We start from the raw sequence: 17,652 nt of genomic DNA, 5'->3' as shown, positions 1-17,652 counted from the left end.
AATTTTTTTATAAAAGAATAAAACATTTTGCATGTCTAAGTTCTACGCAGGGCCATGCAATCTTTTCTGATCACGTCCACCGGGGCATTCTTATGAATTTATATAACTGTATAGATACAGATTCACGGGGTCCCCAGAGGCGGCCTGGTGCTGACAGGAACGTTTCAACGACACACAACTGCGTTTACTTAGCGTGGTGCTGGGACCCTTGCTCACATTCGTCAGGTTTCAGAATCCACATCAGAGGAGATCCAGCTCTTTTAAAAAATGCGCCTGCAATTTTGGTTTCCTGCCACCAGGAGGCGGTGGAGCAGAGCCGCCCATGGAACCACGAAGGCCCTGGCAGGTTCCGCGTCTGCGCTCGCTCTGCCCAGTCCCGTCCCGTTGACTGTCACCCGTCAACACTGGAAGGGCCCTCGGTGCTCGGGACAGGAGCACAGCGTGGGGGGAGGCGACCGGACGAGGTCACCTGGGCAGGCACAGGACCTGCAGGGCCCAGGGTCACTTAACCCCAGGTGGGGCCCTCAGCCCACGGCACGGGCTCAGCGTCAGCCTCCGGGAGCGGCACCTGTTCACGAGTTTATGGGCTCGGAACACGAGTCTCTCACCCTCCCAATTACAAGTAAACTGTCCAACCAACTGGCTGGACTGTGAACCAGAGACACTTAAATCAACAAAAAGTAAAAGCCAAACAAAAGGCTCACCCAGGGGCCCTTCTCGCTAATCCTGAAAAACACCCCACGCAGCCACCCTGACTCCTGAGGGCCCCCCGGTCCCCCCAGCTCCTCCTGACTCCTCAGGCTTGGGGGGGCAGGGCCACCCCTCTCTCCCAGCTGCCAGGCGTCCCTCCCGCCTGGGCTCCAGCTGCCCAACCCTGCCAGGCCCTCCGAGTAATTAATTAAAATGAATCTTTTATTCACCTCTCGCTCCGGGCCCCGCAGGCCTCCTCCTCACCCGCTCAGCCTCGGAGAGACGCTGACGTCTCAGGGCTGCCGCAGGCCCTGCCCACGGCCCAGCTCTGAGCAGCAGCCGCGACCTGGAGGCACCATGGCTACGGCCGTGTCCTGTGTCCCAGCCGCCTCCTCCTGCCTGCTGACCTCTCTCGCACACCCATCCATCCGGGGCTGCCTGCCAGCCCAGCATCACCCGCCCGCCCCTGCGGGGCATTTGCGCACCGGCCCACCCTCCGGTGAGCACACACCTGCCTGGGCGGGGGGAGCGTTCCAGGCCCTCGCCCCGTATCCTCGTGTCCACACAGAACCCTCTGCACCTGCTGCTCGGCCCGGCTCAGGTGGCTCAGGTCTTCCCTCCACAGGTGCCCATCGCCTGGGAAGAGACCCCCCAGCCCCGCCAGCCCCGCCACCCGAATCACTCGTCCCCAGGCACGGCTGCTTCGTCACCTGCCTGACCTCCCCAGCAGTCACTCTCGCTGCTGGAACCTGCTGTCCAGAGAGCAGCAGACAGATCTTTCTAGAAGGCTGCCGGGCACAGGCCGGGCTGCCGGGCACAGGCCGGGCTCCCTGGCCCGGGGAGCCTGTCCTCGCACAGTGACCTGCGCCCACCTCCTCCGGGGCCTCGGCCTCCCGGAGCTCGACCCCCGAGGACTGTGCTGGCAAAGGGGCTGCACCCAGCGCTCCCTGCAGTGGGCAGAGCGGCCAGGCAGCCGTCGGGCGGGCTCGCTCCCCATCACCCACGCCCATGATCAAAGCACCTGCTGAGATCAGAATAACACTGTTTCCTCCCCGTTTCCCTGCTTAGATTTGTTTCTCATCACAGTATCTAATTTAGCTTAAAATCTCAAATAACATCAAAGAGAGCAGGAGGTTTTGTCTCCTCAAAGGACGGCCTGCTTTGGGGAGGTGCGGCCGCCTCTGGGTGCTCCACAGGCCCGGGGCCCGGGGCCAAGCCCCCCCCACCACAAAGGGCCGGGAGGTGCCCTCCAGCCCCCGCCCTGCGGCTGCCCCACAAGCCCAGGGCAGTAGCTGGGGCCTCGGGGCAGGAGGACAGGGCGCTTGCAGGGAAACCTGTCCCTGGGCCGCGGGGGAGGAACCAGAAGGAGGCGGCCGCAGGTCTGTCTGGTGATCGGCGCAGACCCCTGCACCCTCCCCGGGACAATGTCACGCGTGTCCCCGCCGACGGTCGCAATCAGACCCGCGGGTTCCCGCCCCCTGCTGGGGCGCATCGGCTCCCGGCCTCCTGGAGAGACTTTCCTCAGCGATGTTTCAAACATCGCTCTTCTCCTACAAGCTGATTGTTCTCGAAAGCTGATTAAAATGTATAAGAGGAGGGAGGCGCCGCTATTAGCACAGCGCATGCCGGACACTTTACATGATTGTTAAGGACCTGGACGGTGGCACTCAGATCCAAGAGCTGCGGTGCCCCCCCGCCCCCCGCCCCCCGCCCGACCCCACCGGGACCACAGGCTCACCGGCTCCTCAGCGTCGAGTTGCCAGGTGTTCTGTAGGTGTTGGGACTGAACAGCGGATGGCCCTGCACACCTGTCACAGCCCTGCCATGGGCCATGCCCTGGGGACCCCAGGAGCCAGGCTGCCTCACCCGGGCCCCTGGCTGGCTGGGGCGGGACGGGTGGGGAGGTGCCCGAGCTGGCTGCCCGGGGAGGGCTCTCCGGCTAACTCTGCCCAGCTCCGTGTCCAGCATTCCCTGTCCGCGCCTGACGCTCCCTTTGTTCAACGTATCCTTGAGCGTCTTAGTCTTTCTGAGGCCACTGTACATGCAATTGCCTCCTTTAGATCATTTGCTACCAGGGTAGAGAAGCGCAATTGATTTTGTGTATTGATCCTGCGTCCAGCAACCTTGCCGGGCTCCTTTATTAGCTGTGCGCGTGTGTATCACTCTAAGACGTCCTCGTAAAAGGTCAGGGCAGCCGTGGAGAGTTTGGGACGATTTTCAGTTATTTTTTCTGCCCAGGCCCTGTTCTCACCGCCAGGGCCGCGTTGAACAGCAGCGTCGAGGGCAGAGGTCCTCGCTCGCTCCTGATCTCGGGGCGGAAGCATCCGTCTCCCTCCACCGAGTGCCACGTCACCTGCCGATGTCCGCAGAAGCCCTCTGTCACCCCGAGTTCTCTGTCTACCCCAGTGTGCAGAGAGTTTTTATTGGGAAAGAGTGTTGGACTCCGTGAAACGCTTATTCTGCGACTACTGAGATGAGATGTGAATTTGGTCTTTATTCCGTTAACATTACATTTATTGATTTTCCTACGTTGATCCAAACCTTGTATCCTTGAGACAAACCCCAGCTGGTCATAATGAGCGATCCTTTCAATATGCACCTGGACTAGGTTCTCTAGAATTTTTAAAAAATATGTTTTTATTGATTTAGGGAGAGAGGGAGGGAGAGGGAGAGAGAAACATCAGTGATGAGAGAGTCACTGATCAGCCGCCTCCTGCACGCCCCCGACTGGGGATCGAGCCCGCAACCCAGGCCTGTGCCCTGACCAGGAATCGAACCTTGATCTCCTGGTTCCTGGGCCGACGCTCCACTGCTGAGCCATGCTGGCAGGCGGTTCTCTAGCGTTTTGTTGAGGATTTCTGCATCTGTATTCATAAGACTTGTATTTTCTTGTGAGGTCTTTGACAGAAACTTTTGGTATCAGGGTAACACAGGCCTCATAGAATGAGTTAGAAACTGTTTCTTCTATTTTTTTTTCCCCTTCTGTTTTTGGAAGCATTTGAGAAGAATTGGTGTTAACCCTTCTTTGAATTTGGTAGGATCCACCAACAAAGCCATCGGTGCTGGGCTTTTCCCCCGAGATGTCACCGCATTACTCTCGCACTGTCTTTGCTCGTGTAGGTCTATTCAGACTTTCTATTTCTTCTTGCATCAGCTTGTGTGTCTCCAGGAACGTGTCCAGTTCACCCGAGTTATCCAACATTTGCCACACGGGTGTTTGCAGTTTCCCTTTTAACCTTTTGTGTTTCTGCAGAGCAGGTAGTAAAAATAAAGAGGGAATCCCCTCTCTCATTCCTGCTTTAGTAATTTGATATTTCCCTACCTCCCCCTCTCCCATCAGTCTAGCTAAAATTTGCCCATTTTGTTTATCTCTCAAAGACCTAACGTTTGGTTTTGTTGACTTCATGGGTTTCCTGTGCTCAGAGGCCCTGGGAGGTCACCCCACAGGTGAAAGGGAAAGGACCGGAACCAGACCCACAGTCCCTCCCTCGGAGCCCCACCCCTGATGTGGCCCGAGGGTGCTGGGCGGAGGACCAGGGGAGCTTACACCAGGTTTGCTCGGCTGCCCCCAGCTGGCCCCTCCCCACAGCTCTTCCAGACGCCAGGATTTTCCGCAACGTGGGGGTTCCGATGTCCCCATATCCCGGCCGACACCTGGAGAGCTCCTCTGCATCCCTCAAGGCCCCACTGAAACGCTCTCTTCTGAATGCAGCTTTGCCAAGGTCTTGGGCAGGAAGAGACGGCTGTGCTCTGGGGCCCCACAGCCCCTGCCCCACGGCACTGCCTGCTCTAGGTATTTGGTATTTCAGGAGCCAGCCTCCCCTCACCCCCGCCCTGCACCCGGGAGTATGCACCTTATTTGAATTAATAAACAAGCGAGGCAGCGAATGAATGAGCAATGAACTGACTGCTAAATGGATGAACAGAAGCAGCCGCGCGTCCCTCACGCTCACACATGCACAGACCACGGCAGGGTCGGCGTGACCGTCCCGACACGCACCCCGCCCGCACTAGATCCGGCGCAGCCCACACGGCCCACGTCCTTTCTTTAGCAGACGTGATCCACAGGCGAGGAAACTCATTATGCACACGGAGCAAGAAAACAGAAAAGCAAAAATTAAATTAGGTGGCAGCCCTGGAAAATGCCTACTGTGCAAAACCCACAAGCTAACTAATTTGTTTGGCCTCCCTTGAAAACGGGCAGGTTTTAATTTGGGGCTCTGGGACCCGGCTCCTGGGCGCAGGCAGGCTCCGGGGAGAGGGGCGAGGCCGCGGTTTCAGATGAGCAGACCCCGATTCAATTAGGAATCCACCGTGACCCCCACTGTCCCCGCAGGCTCTCGGAGCTAATGAGGACTGGGGAAGGGGAGGCAGTGGGTCCGGGCCTGCGCGCCTCTCTCCAGCCCCTCCCGGGGAGAATCAATCAGCTCAGGACGCCGAGCCCATTGCAATTACAGGAGCTGGGGGCGCGGGCGGGATACGGTGAGAATTAATTCAGTTCTCTGGGAGTGGAGATGGCCGCCCCCTGGGCCCAATGACCAGGGAATTAGGGGGCAGGGCGGGTCTGGAGCCCCGACAGCCGTCACAGGTCACAGCACGCGGGCTGTTCAGTCGCACACCTTTTGGGGGAGACTGATTAATAGATGTGGCAGGAGGATTTGCAATTAGGACGGATGATGTTTCCCAACAAGCAAAGCCAGCTCCACGGCGGCTGCACCGATTTCGGACGGAAAGGAGCCTGGGGGTGAGCACCCGTGGAGGAGACAGGGACCGAACCACCACCCTGTTCACTTGAAATTCACATAGTGTCAGTCACCAGTGTTACAGCAGCAGGTTTCAGAAAAGGAAGCCAAGCCCGGCCGGGGTGGGTCAGTGGTGGAGCATCGACCGTGAACCAAGAGGTCCCTGGTTCGACCCCCGGTCAGGGCACATGCCTGGGGTGTGGGCTCGATGCCCAGCAGGAGGCAGCCCATCAGTGTTTCTCTCCCGTCGATGTTTCTCTCTCTCCCTCTCCCTTCCTCTCTCTAAAATCAATTAAAAAAATAAAATACACAAAGGAAGACAAAACCGGCCGCAGTGACGTGTCCCAGATCCTGAGAACGCCCCCTACCCCCCACGGCAAGGTCAGCCTCCTGTCCACAATCCCGAGTGACCCCAACATTCCCAAAGAGCCCTTCAGGGCTGGTAGCACCAGGTGGTGGCACCTGGACGTGAGGACCACGGGGAAGCAAAAGCAGAAGCCTGGGGGGGTCATCAAGAGTCCCATTGTCCCCGACTACTTCTGGTCACCCCGGCTGTGTGAGTACAGCCCCCACCAGGCAGGGCCTGGGCGGCCCACTCAGCCCCGAGAGCACAGGGCGCCGGGACTAGAAGTGGAGGCAGCCACGGCCCTAGACAGTCCTAGGACACGCTCATGGCTGACACTGGCGAGAGTCCCGGATCCAATAAGCCCCCGGTCCCAAGGCAGCCCCAAGGCTCTGCTGATCCCTTCCTGGGGGCCATTCTCACCCCACCCAGGGCATGTGCAAGCCTCCCTCATGGGGACAGAGCCCTCACTCCCCTCGAGGCCCAGACACCCACCTGCTAGTGCTCTTCCGAGCGGGTGTGCACCCGGCCCTGCACTCAGCACCCAGGGAACAGAGGTGGCATGGCCTCCGCCACGGCGGACGGACCCACATCAATGCCCTGAGAGCTGGGCAGGGCTCTCCTTCCCCCTTTGAAGACCCGGTTTTACGCAGGCCCCCGCGGCGTTAACTCAGAAGGATGCTAATACGCTCGTCTCACCCACCAGATGGCTCGGCCCCGTGCAGGAGTCGCCTGCAGCCCACTGCGCCAGCTCCGCAGCTCGTCCTCAGAGCCCGAGGGCCCGGGCCAGAGGGTGCCCAGCGCCTGCCAGACCCGGTGGGAGGAGCCCAGCACATGGGGGGCAGCTGCAGCCAGAGACCGCCTGTGATGGACACACAGGTACCACAGGGCATCCTGCAGATGGCAGGACCCCTGGTGCCCTCTGCCCACAGCAGAACCTGGGGCCACAGCTTGCCAGGCAGCAAATCCCCACGAGCTCGCTGGGGACCCTGGCTCCCTGCCACCGGCTGCCCCCTGGACACCCCACCATATGCACAAGCCAATACTGCCCCCGGGACAGTAGTGCTGGAGACACTGTCCAGCCTGAGGCCAGAGCCAGAGAGCATCTGGGGGTGTGGCCGTGTCAGGCGGACACCCGCTGGGCACGCAGCCTCCTGGCCTTCCCGGGGTCCCTGGGCTCTTACCGTCCACACAGGCGGGCCGGGCCCTGGTAGTGCCCGCGATCTGCCCCTTTCTGCATGCACAGCGAGCGGTCTGCCGGGCAATCGTCCTCCGAGGCTGGCTGCTGTCCCGGTCCAGGGTCACAATCTCACAGGTGCCGGCGGCCAGCTGACCTGCAAGAGAGGCACAGAGTGGGCTGAGTGGCCCGGTCCCGGAGACAAGCACCAGCCGTCCCGGCCCTGCAGCTGGACGCCCACCCAGTGCCCACCCTGCAGAGGGGCCAGGGGGCCGCTCCCCTCAGACCACAGAGGATGCCCTCGGAACCACACCCATAAAAGCCGCGCCAAGGTCTGGCTGCCATCCTGGCCGCCCGCAGTGGTGGTGCCCCAGGCCGGGGGGCCTCGGACACGGGCGCCCTGGCGCTGTCCATGGTGCTGACAGGTGACAGTCTCATCGCTTTAGGGAACACGGCCCAGCCCAGTCTCCCCAGACAGGCCCCCTTCACACTCCCGCCCTGTGCTCAGCTCATCTATAAAGTGCTGCATACGCCACGAGGGAACATTTTAGCAAACCCTGGGGGAAAACACTTAGAGACCCCTAAGAGCAGCAGGACGGGACCGGCATGCGGACGACGGGGAGGCGGCTCCGGCACCACTTAGGCCGGCGACGGGTGGAAGGGGCAAGCTCCCCCCTCCCCGCCTCCCGCAGACCTCGGCGCGTGTGGGGAGTTTCGTCCTAAGTGTGAAACAGCACCAGACGGAAGCTGCGCCCGTGGAGCTTGGCGAGGACACACTGGTCACGCAGGCAAAGGCCCAGGCTCAGAGCCAGCGATGGGGCTGCTGCTGTTACTGGTTTCACCGCGGGCACCACTCACCAGACCATGTGGCTGGAGGCCACGAGCCCAGGCGGGGAGGGAGAGCCCAGGGGGCCAGGAGCCCGAGACCACCCGCGCCAGGCTCTCGGGGGCACACACGTGCGGGCACCCCCCCCGCACCTCCGAGGTGCCCTGCTCTCCTTCCACAGGCACCTGAGGGCACCCGGCCTCACCCAGCACCGGCGGTGTGTGAGCGAGGCCTCCGTGTCCCCGGGAGGGGGTCAGGCAGGTCTGAGAGACGACACGTGGTCCGGACCATCCCCTCTGCTCAGAATCACACTCGGCTCCCACGGGCCCAGCACCCAGCACACTCACCCACACGCCGCCCGCTGGCCAAGGGCACCAAGGTGACAACTGGCGCTGCCCAGCACAGGGCGAGGAGCCCTCTGCCCCTCTGCCAGATCGAGCTGTGCCATGCTGACACTGGGGCGTCCTGGCCTGGCACAGAACCCCTCTCCTGACGCCCGTGGAAGACGGTGCCGACTTGGGCTCAGCCTCGGCTCCGGCCTGAACCCACAGGGCTGTCCGCAGACTGCGGGCTCGGGACCCGCCTCTGGCCCAGGCCCAGCGAGTTGGGTCCCCACCCAGAGCAGGTCCGGGCTCCCTCGCCCACGCCCAGCGTCTCCCACATGGGCACCGCCGCCCGCATCGGAGCTGCCCGCCGCTCCCCTCGGCGCCGCGCTCACAAATGAAGTGGCTGCTGTCTGGTTTTGCCCCTGGTCACGCAGACAGTGCGCACCAGGATTAAAGGCTGCAGGGGGGAGAGCTCTGTTTTTTTAAATCCTCACTCGAGGGTTTTTCCCGCTGCTTTCAGGGAGAGCGGAAGGGGGAGAGCCATCGATGCGAGAGCCACGCCGGCCGGCTGCCTCCTCACTCGCTCGGCCGGGGCCGGGGACCGAGCCTGAGGTACGTGCCCTTGGCCGGGAATCGAACCTCAGACCCTTCGGTCCGCGGCCGGCGCTCCAGCCACTGAGCCGCGCCGGCCAGGGCAGGAGAAAACGCTCCTTAAACGGCACCGGGTGCCACAGGCTCAGCCCCGGAGCTCCACTGGGGTCAGACTCCCCTCTGGGTTTGGCTTCAGCAGAGCCGGCTCTGGACGGCCGCAGGTCCCAGTCCCTCCCGGGGACGGTGCGGGACGCCCAGGGTTATCTCTGCGCGACCTCCTGTGAGGCGCGGTAAGGAAATGAGGGGAAACCCGAGCTCGCAGGAGGCGCCTCCCCGGGCCCACGCAGCTCAGGCCTCCAGGGGACCGTGGCCAGGCCCACAGGCTGCGGGGTCAGCCCTGGGCTGACTTTCCCTTGTAAGGCTGGGTCCGGGAACTGCAGGCCCGGCCCCTCGCTCAGGGGAGGATCTGGAGGGGAAGGTCGTGCCAGGGTCAGGGTCAGGGTCAGACCCCCGCCTGGGCGGCGGGCAGCTGCTGGGCGGTGCCTGCGGGGAGAGGCGGGCACGCCAGCTGCTGCCGCCAAAGGCCCAGGAGCAGGGTGGGGGGGGGCAGCGGCTGGTGGAAACCACAGGGCAGGGCCACCAGCTCCTGAGACCCGGAGCCACCAGGCCTGGGCCCAGCGCCTGGAGACACCTCTGTGGCCACCACAGCCCAGCACCTTCATCGCCCCCGCAACGGACAGTTCCCTGGGCCTCTGGGCCTCGTCCACGCTGCCTCTCTGGCTGGAAGCCCGAGTCAAGCTCAGCACACCCTAGATCAAGAGGCGCCCCTGAAACTGCCCAGCCCGAGGTCAGGAGCCCACAGCCACCTCAACTTGTTCCTGGGCCCCTTTGGCGCCCCCTCCTCCCAGATGACCTTCCCCACTCATGCCCGGGATCTGGGAGACCACGGGTGGGACTGGCGAGCTCAGGTGTGGAGGAAGCAGGGGGCCAGGTTCCCCATGCAATTCACGGGGGCCCGGGGCTGCCTGTGACTTCCTCGCTCTGGCACCGAGAGTCCCTGGGTCCGGACCCACCGGGCAGTTGGTCCCACAGCCATCCTGCCCTGGCCTTGCTTCCCGGGGCGGGGGGGGCAGGACAAGGTGGGGGCGCTGGGGGTGACCCTAGGATTAATGAGAAGCCGCATGCGCCCAGACTGCTGGTCCCGGCGCTGCTCACGGGCGCCCCCCCCCCCCCCCCTGACGACGAGCCTCTGGGTCACCCGGCCCGGATTTCCTGGCTGTCCCACTGGCATGTGTGACGTGTAATTACGGCCGCTCCAGAAAGTGAAAGGTCTTCTCGCGGCACCTCCCAGGCACAGCTGCCCTTGTCCCAGCCGCTCGCTCGTCACGCCCGCCACCTTCCTGTGCCCACTGCGTCCTCCCATCGGACCCTCGTTCCCGCCGAAGCCCAGAAGCTGAACGAGCTGGACCTAGCGGGCAGCTGGCCCCGCCCCAGCCGAGTGCGCCCTTCTGGAACCTTCTGCCGGGTGACCCCACGTACCAGGAGCAGCCTGCCCCTGCCCGGCCCGGCCCCTGCCACCTGTAAGTCTGAAAACCTGGAAAAGGCCCAGGTATGCAGGCGGCTGTGCCAGGAGGGAGGAGGGGCCCCTCTCGGTCCAGCTCAGAGCGGCTTCTGCTGAACGCCCGGGGGTGGGGCTGTGTCGTGAAGCACAGGCCACGGGCTGGGGGAGCCCCACGGCTCCCCATCCTCTAGGACCCAAGCCCCTGCCCTGCTGAGCCCTGGATATCAGCAAGGGAGGGCGGTTTCGGGGCTCCCCCAGCTGGTCTTGGGACCCAGCTGCCTGGTTTCAGACGGCATGTGGCCCCCTCACCGGCCCTGGGATACTCGCCGGTCACAGCTGGTCCCCTGGCCCCCTGGCCCCTACACGGGTGTGTCATGGAGGGACAGAGAGTAACGGGGACAGGACATGTCATCCTCAAGGCAGAGCACACGGGTGCCCACTGTTAAGGCCCCGCCACCATCCAGCTGGCACCCAGTCAATTATCCCCGTTAATGTGCCTGTTAATGAGGTGCTGCCGGCGGCCCCCCCGCCGGGGCTGGACTGGAAGCTGCTGGCTCAACACCGTCAACACTGTAATTGCGCCGCAGTTTGTGACTTCGCAGAGGTCAATAACAGGCACGTCCGGCGTCACCCTCGGGACCCACAGCCGGGGCAGGCTGGGGGGCTGGGCGAACCAGGCAGCTTCCTGGTGCTGGCCACGGGGCAGACCATGGGGCCCACCCGTCATCTCTGGGGCACGGAGGCTGGAGGGGGCGGAGGGCTCAAGGCAGAGCCGGCTTCTCTTCCAGCCCCACGGCCCTGGTAAGGTGAAGCCCAGCCTGAGGGGGCCCAGCCTGGACCCCAGAGAACCCATGTGGCTCCTCAGCCCCAGTGCAATTCCCACAGGAGGGGCACCTGCAGGCCATGCCAGCAGCTGGCAGGTGAGGCCCCCCTTTCCCAGTAGCCACATTCCCCTCTTCAGCCCACCTTCCTCTCTGGGGGAGGGTGCCCCGCGGTGCCCCTAGGCCCTGGGAGGCTGGGCATCCAGCTGGGCACGGGGAGCCCCCTGCTGTCCAATTAACTCCCCCAGCTCTGCCGCCCCCACGAGGACGCTGGGCTGAAGCAGGTGTCCCTGGCGTTCCTGGAAGCGGGGGCCACGGCAGAGCTGTTTCTGGCCGTGACTGTCTGTCATAGGAAGAAGCGGCCTCAGAGGAACCCAGAGCTCGGACCTGGCCTGTCTTTCCCTGGCCCTGGCACCAGCGGGACAGAAGGCGGCTCGGGGACAGCTGCCTGCCCTCCTGAACACATCACCCAGGGGTGCCCTCTGCCTCCGGTGGGCCCGCCTCCACTGCGGGTGGCCTGGGGCTGCCCACACCCCTCACGGGGCTCCCAGGCAGTACACAGAGGGGTGCCTCCGGCTGGCACGAGCATCAGGACAGCCCTCTCTCCCGCGTGGCACCTGGAGCGTCCCTGGGGCTGCACAGAACAGGGCGCCGCACACCCCACCCCAGGTGGACCGGGCCTCCTGGCTGGGAGAACAGCCGCCCCGCAGCTGGCAGGCAGGCGCGACCGGCGACGTGGCTGTGGCTCCGGAGTGGTCTCCTGGGCGTGCCACATGCAAAACGTGGACCTGGACACGCGCCTGCCGCCCGTCACAGAGATCCGCCTACAGTGGGTCTGAATGCGAAAGGCGGTGATGGGCCGCGTCTAGGAGACCCGGGAGCCTCCTGACCTCAGCTCGGTCACCAGCTGCTGCAGGAGCCACCCAAAGCCGACCACGGAACTAAAAACTTTTCTACCGTGAACTTGTCCTCCAAAGTCGCTGAGCGAGACGAAAGGATGAGCCACAGGCCAGGGGAAACACCTGCAGGCCCCACACCTGAGGAAGGACCCGCACCCAGGGCCGCGCTGGGCAGACGCCCCCCAAGGCGCCCGGGGCGCCCCTGGGAAGGTACAAGGCGCCGTCCCCGGGTCACTGCCAGGTAGGGCACCGCCGAGCCCGACCCGACCCGGGAGCGGGACCCACCCGCCCACCTGCAGGCCCAGGCGCGGGGCCGCGGGGCCATGGGGCACAGACGCAGGTGGGGCGCCCCTCGGAGGGGCTCGGGGGCTCCAGCGGCACCACGCACCCCTCTCCGCGGGGCCGGCGGCCAGGCTCCCAGGGTGTCCGCCCGCGGGTCGGAAAGCCTGTGCCCCGCGGCCCCTTCTGCCAAACCCCCGCCTGTCCCCCTTCCCGCGGCCAAGGCCATCGCAACAGGGAGCACCTGAGAGCCTGTCCCGGCCGGGAGGAGCCCAGGAGAGGTGACGACCGGAGGTCACGGCTGTCGGAAGGGGGTCCTGGACAGGAAAGGACAGCAGGGGAAAGGCGAGGAATCCTGAGAACCACACAGACTCGAGTCAAGGACGACACAGCCCAGCACTGGTCCTTCAACTGTGAGGAGGGCCCCAGCCTCCAGGAAGACGGTGACACAGAGGAGGGGGGAACAGAGCAGGTGTATGGGGACTTTCTGAGCTGTTTTCACAGTTTTTCTGTAAATTTACAGCTGTTCTGAAAAAACAACAACAACTCGTCTATTAAAATAGGAAAACTGCTGAGGAAAACGGGTCCCCATAGGCACCTGTCCAGGAGCCCAGCCGATGCCCAGAGGTGGGGAAACGGCCGCTCACCCCACCCCTGCTCCTACGCCTCACCTGGACCAGGCTGGCCCAGAACTGCTGAGGGGGGCCCTGGGAATCGGGGTCCAGCCTGGCCTCAGCAGGGAGTGACCTCATTCCCCCCCCCCGGGAACCTTTTGGTCCAAGCACAGCACCCACCACGTCCGTGAGACGCACCCTCTACTAACTGGTGGTGAGCCTCACGGGAAGAGGCAGGTCCCCGCACAGGCCTCTCGGGAGCAGGACGACATGTGGGTGTCCTGTCCACCTCCGTCAGAGCTGTGTCTCGGCCTCGGGGTGATTTCGGGAGCTTTCTATCTGCCTCTCCCGCTCAGGATGAAGGAGAAAGAAGACACATTGCAGGGACAGAGCCACGAGGGCTCTTTCTGGACAGAGTGGCTCAGGAAATACCAGCCTGGCTTCAGGTCGACCTGCACAAGCTCCTGAGCCAAACTCCTCCACGAAAGTCACCAAGGGGCCCAGCTCCGGAGCCTGAGCCTCGCCCTGCCTCAGGGACCTGCAGACACACCTCTGCTCTGGGGTGAGCACCCCCTTCTGAACCCCAGCTGCTCACAGGAGACCCGCAGGGCTCTCAGGGAGCAAGGTGCTCAGCCACCCCCGGCCTCCGGAATTTGGGACTCTAGGGTGGGCCGAGGTCGGGGGTCAAAGCCATGTTACAATAAAGACCCAAGACTCTGAGGACATGGGGCTGGGCTTGCTTCATGCTGAGGCACAGGGAACTCAGCACCTGTCCCAGCGGGACCCTGAACCCTACAAGGCCTATCTTCCTGCTTCTACCTTGGGACCCAGCCTGCCTTCTGCACATTCCTGCTACCAGGCCCCGGACCCTCTGAGATGCCCCTCACTAGGGTGTGGCCCCCAGGCCTTGCCGTGGCCAGAACAAACAGGCTGTCCAGTGGGCTCCTGGGTCCGCGCTCGGGGCTGGTGGCCTCAGGCCATTCTGTTTACTGCTGCCTGCGGAGACCAGACGCCCACCATGTGGGTGGGTGGATGGATGGGTGGATGGATGGATGGATGGATGGGTGGATGGATGGATGGATGAGAGGGAGGGACGGAGGGAGGGGAGCAGCTGACCACAAGGTGCCCCAGGGCGGGGGTCATTCTGTGGGCATCTCCACATGCCTGGGGCCTTGGGGATGGAACAGGGCAGGCGTCTTATAAACAGATACACAGCCCCCAGGATTGGGATTTGAACCCCAGGATGGAGACGACCCCCCCCCCCCGTGGGAGGGAGGCCCGGCCTTCACGCATCCTGCCAGCATCCCAGCGAGAACGCGCAGGGGAGGCGCTGAGAACGCACCAAAAAGGAAGCCCTGGGCTTTTCATCTTCTATTTGGAGATGAAATTAAATTGTTCTCCTCAAAAAAAACAACAACAAAAAAACAAACAAAAGGCAGGAGAAGGAGGGAAGACGCTCCTTCCGGGAGGAGGCGGCCGCCGCAGAGCTAGCTGATTAAAACCCACCGCCCGGATTTCATGAAAACCAGAGAAGTCCAACCCAGGCTGAGCCGCGTCGAGATAATGAAGACAAACGCTCAGCTCTGGGAGGAAAGGAGGCCCCGGAGCCGCTGCGAGGTGGGACAGGCAGCCGGACACAGGAGGGGCTGGCCGACTCCCAGAAAGGCCAGCTGCCCCTTCCTCCCCGCCTTCTTCACCCACCCTCCCCAGGCCCCAGTGCCCTGGGAGTAAGAGGGGGTGCTGGGCAGAGGAGCCTCCGGCCCCACCCCCAGTGTCGCTCCTCAGGGAAGGCCCACAGCGGGCACAGGGCACAGGGCCTCAGTGGTGAGCACAGGGGGCCAGAGGGGCCCCAGCCCTGCACAGGTGGGACCCTGGGTGGCCTGTCAGTCAGGCAGGAGGAGGGCTGGGCCCCACTCAGCCCGGGTCGAGGGGGGTGCTTCCTATGATGAGCAACACAGAGGTCGGAGGGTCTGCCCTCCTCAGAGTCCTGACTCCCTCCCAGCTCCAGCTCCATCACAAGGCAGGGCCGACAGGTGTTTGCTGAATGACTGAGGGAGCATGTTATGGCCCAGACCCTTGGTTAGACTCCTTCAGGGCCCTCAAGTTCCACACCCTGGGGAGACAGAAGAAACACCAGGAGCCACACACAGGGACAGCTCCAGAGCCTCGGAGGGGTGACCGCTGGCTGGTGCCTAGAACCTGGTCCGGCCATGGGGAAAGCCTGGACCATATGCACCCAAACAAAACCAAGTCCCTGACGCTCAGTCTAGCTCAGGGCAAGAAGGGAGAAAATCACCCCGAGGCCAGCAGGGCACACATGTGGTGACTGGAGACCACAGGGTCAATGAGCTCCAGCAGGTGACTCTGGACCCTGGGTCCTCTGACTTTGACCTTGGGTTCTCTGACCTTGACCCTGGGTCCTCTAACCTTGACCTTGGGCGGCTCCCCAGCAGGCAGCGTCCTTCCCGCCCACATCTATCCGTCTAGGTACATGGGCCCGGCCCGCAGGGACAGTCAGGGCGCGGAAGGACACTGTGGGGACAGAGGACCAAGACTCGGCCGGACTGTCAGGAGCTCTGGGAAAATCAGGAAGGACCAGGCCCGAGGACCGACGGCGGGAACAGGAGAGCCTCAGCCCGCGCAGCGGGACAGGAGCCCGCAGAGCACGTCTGAGGAGCGGAGCTTTCTGGGAGCTGCTGCGTCTGACAGACGCTCAGGGCTGGAGCAGGCAGCTGATAAACCGAACAAGTGCTACTAACAGATAACAGGACAAGGGAACGGGGCGAAAGAGACACCGCAGGACGGCGCGCAGACAGAAAGGGAGAGGACCGAAGGGAGAGACCGTGTCTCGGGCTGGCTGACGCGGTTCTTCCAAAGCCACCAAATATCGGCACCAGGAAGAGCCAGGAGGAGGGTGGAGGTGCCGAGAGCACCGCTCACAGCGGCCCCCGAGGGGCCCTGAGCCCTAACTCCAACACGTATCACAGACTACACGCCACGAACTCGGACGCGCTCAGCAGAGCGCCTGAGGGGGAGACGCCCACGGCCACGGCCACGGCCACGGCCACGAGCGCTCGGTGCGGAGACTCAGCTCTGCCCAACTCCAGCTGCAGGTTCAATGCGATGCCAACCGAGACCCCAGCAAGCCATCCTGGGAACCTCAGCAAACCGATTCGAAGTTTAGACGGAGGCAAAGACCAGAGCAGCCAATACAACACTGAAGAGCAGAGCTGGGGGACCGAGCACCCGGCCTCCAGACTTGCTACAAAGCCGCAGGACTGGCCCAGGGACGCAGCCAGCGTCCCAGGGCCCTGTCACTGGACATGAGGGCTCCCTCCTTTGCGCCGGGGCACAGTCACCACCAGGCTCAGCGTCTTCCCAAAACGCGCCCCATTTCTTCAGGCTGCGTCCAGGGGACGCGTGGTTCGCACTCACTACAAGTCCCGAGCGGACTCGCCGGCGCCCACCTGTTCGGAAGCCATGACATGGAGGCATCAGCTGGACATTTCTGCCTCATGGTGCTGACCTAGTCCCGTCGCCCACGGTCCCTGAGTCCAGACCGGAAGCCCCCTCCCCAGCCCCACGTCCAGTCAGCTCCGAGCTGCTCAGCACCTGGAGTCCCAGCGTTACACAGTCTGTGAAGCCAGGTGAGCAAACCCCCGCCTCCTTGGGAGAGAGGACCTGGGGGCACCCTTCACTGGAACTGCATTCAACCCAGGGTCTGAGGAAACACCCCTGGGCGTTCCGTGAAGAAGCTGAGCTTTTCCTGGAAAGAGGAGAAGCCCCCGTTGCACGAGTGGCCACAGGCAGGGCGGCCTCTGAGCGTCCAGGAGGGCAGGAGGCACACGGTTGCCAGAGCAGGGAGCCCGGAGAGTCCAGACATGCGGGACCCCAGTTATCCAAGGGCGGGCCCGCCAGGCACCTGTGCTCACCGAGGGGAAGGTGGAGAGGGAACTGGGCCGGTGCTCCCTGGACAGGGCGCACCCTCCACGTCCAGGGAGTGCCCACAGCCTGGGTCACCCCCACAAGGCGCCCGCCTGCAGCCCACGTCGCATGGGGGGCTCTGGGCACTGGGGTCAAAACGAGAGAGGATGCCAGGAAGCAGGGGTGTGAGGGCAGGGAAACTGCCCCATGTGACAACCGTGGTGGACGCAGGTCACTGCGCCTCTGTCAGGGCCCATGGAATGTGTCTGCCTTGTCACTGAGCAGTGTCCTCAAGGCTCATCTACGTTGTGGCAGGTGTCGGGATCTCCTTACTTTTCAGGGCTGAGCAATGTTCCACTGTGTGGATATACACGGTGTAACCTCCCCAGAAGGAGCCGGGAGGCTGCTGCCCTCTCTGCCCAGCTGTGTCCCAGTGCCCACAGCTGGGCGTGGCCTGCAGTGACCGGGAAGGGACGCTTGCCTCATCCCTCTGAGGTCACCTCGGCCTCTCCCGCTCGCCTTCTCTGAAACAAGTCATTGCGATTACTTTCAGGAAAACAACATCTTCCTAATTAGACGAAAAAAATCTACTGGCAGAGCCACCTCCTCAGCAGCAGCTCAGGGCCATCTCTTGTAGTCCTGCGCAGGCGCTCAACACCAATTACCTGCTCCCGGGATTGTCCTTGGCCCCCGGAGGGCTGTGGGCAACTTCGCTGGCAGGTGGGCTGCTCCCCGCAGGGCTGAGCCCGATGCCCACTCTCTTCCATGTCACTCCCTGTCCCCAGCATCCCAGGATGGTCTCTGAGGCCCCCACGGAGCCCCGCTTGGCTCGGCTGGGCCCTGAGAGCCGTTCCTGGCT

The 17,652-nt window shown here is 63.4% G+C and overlaps 1 protein-coding gene across 2 annotated transcripts in view; it reads right to left on the bottom strand.

Annotated features, from left to right (window-relative positions):
- TAFA5 (TAFA chemokine like family member 5) overlaps positions 1-17,652 on the bottom strand; it is a 94,044-nt gene that overhangs the window by 23,876 nt on the left and 52,516 nt on the right. For both annotated transcript variants that reach the window (XM_087814030.1, XM_087814031.1), the window contains exon 2: positions 6,960-7,109. In XM_087814030.1, coding sequence (XP_087670156.1) covers positions 6,960-7,109 — 150 coding nt within the window. The remainder of the gene's footprint in view (positions 1-6,959; positions 7,110-17,652) is intronic.

Source organism: Miniopterus natalensis, chromosome 2 (genome assembly GCF_054644295.1).
Source record: "Miniopterus natalensis isolate mMinNat1 chromosome 2, mMinNat1.hap1, whole genome shotgun sequence".
In the NCBI taxonomy this organism is placed as follows: Eukaryota; Metazoa; Chordata; class Mammalia; order Chiroptera; family Miniopteridae; genus Miniopterus; species Miniopterus natalensis.
The sequence above is the reverse complement of the archived record's forward strand: the minus strand, read 5'-3'. Positions and strand labels throughout refer to the sequence as shown.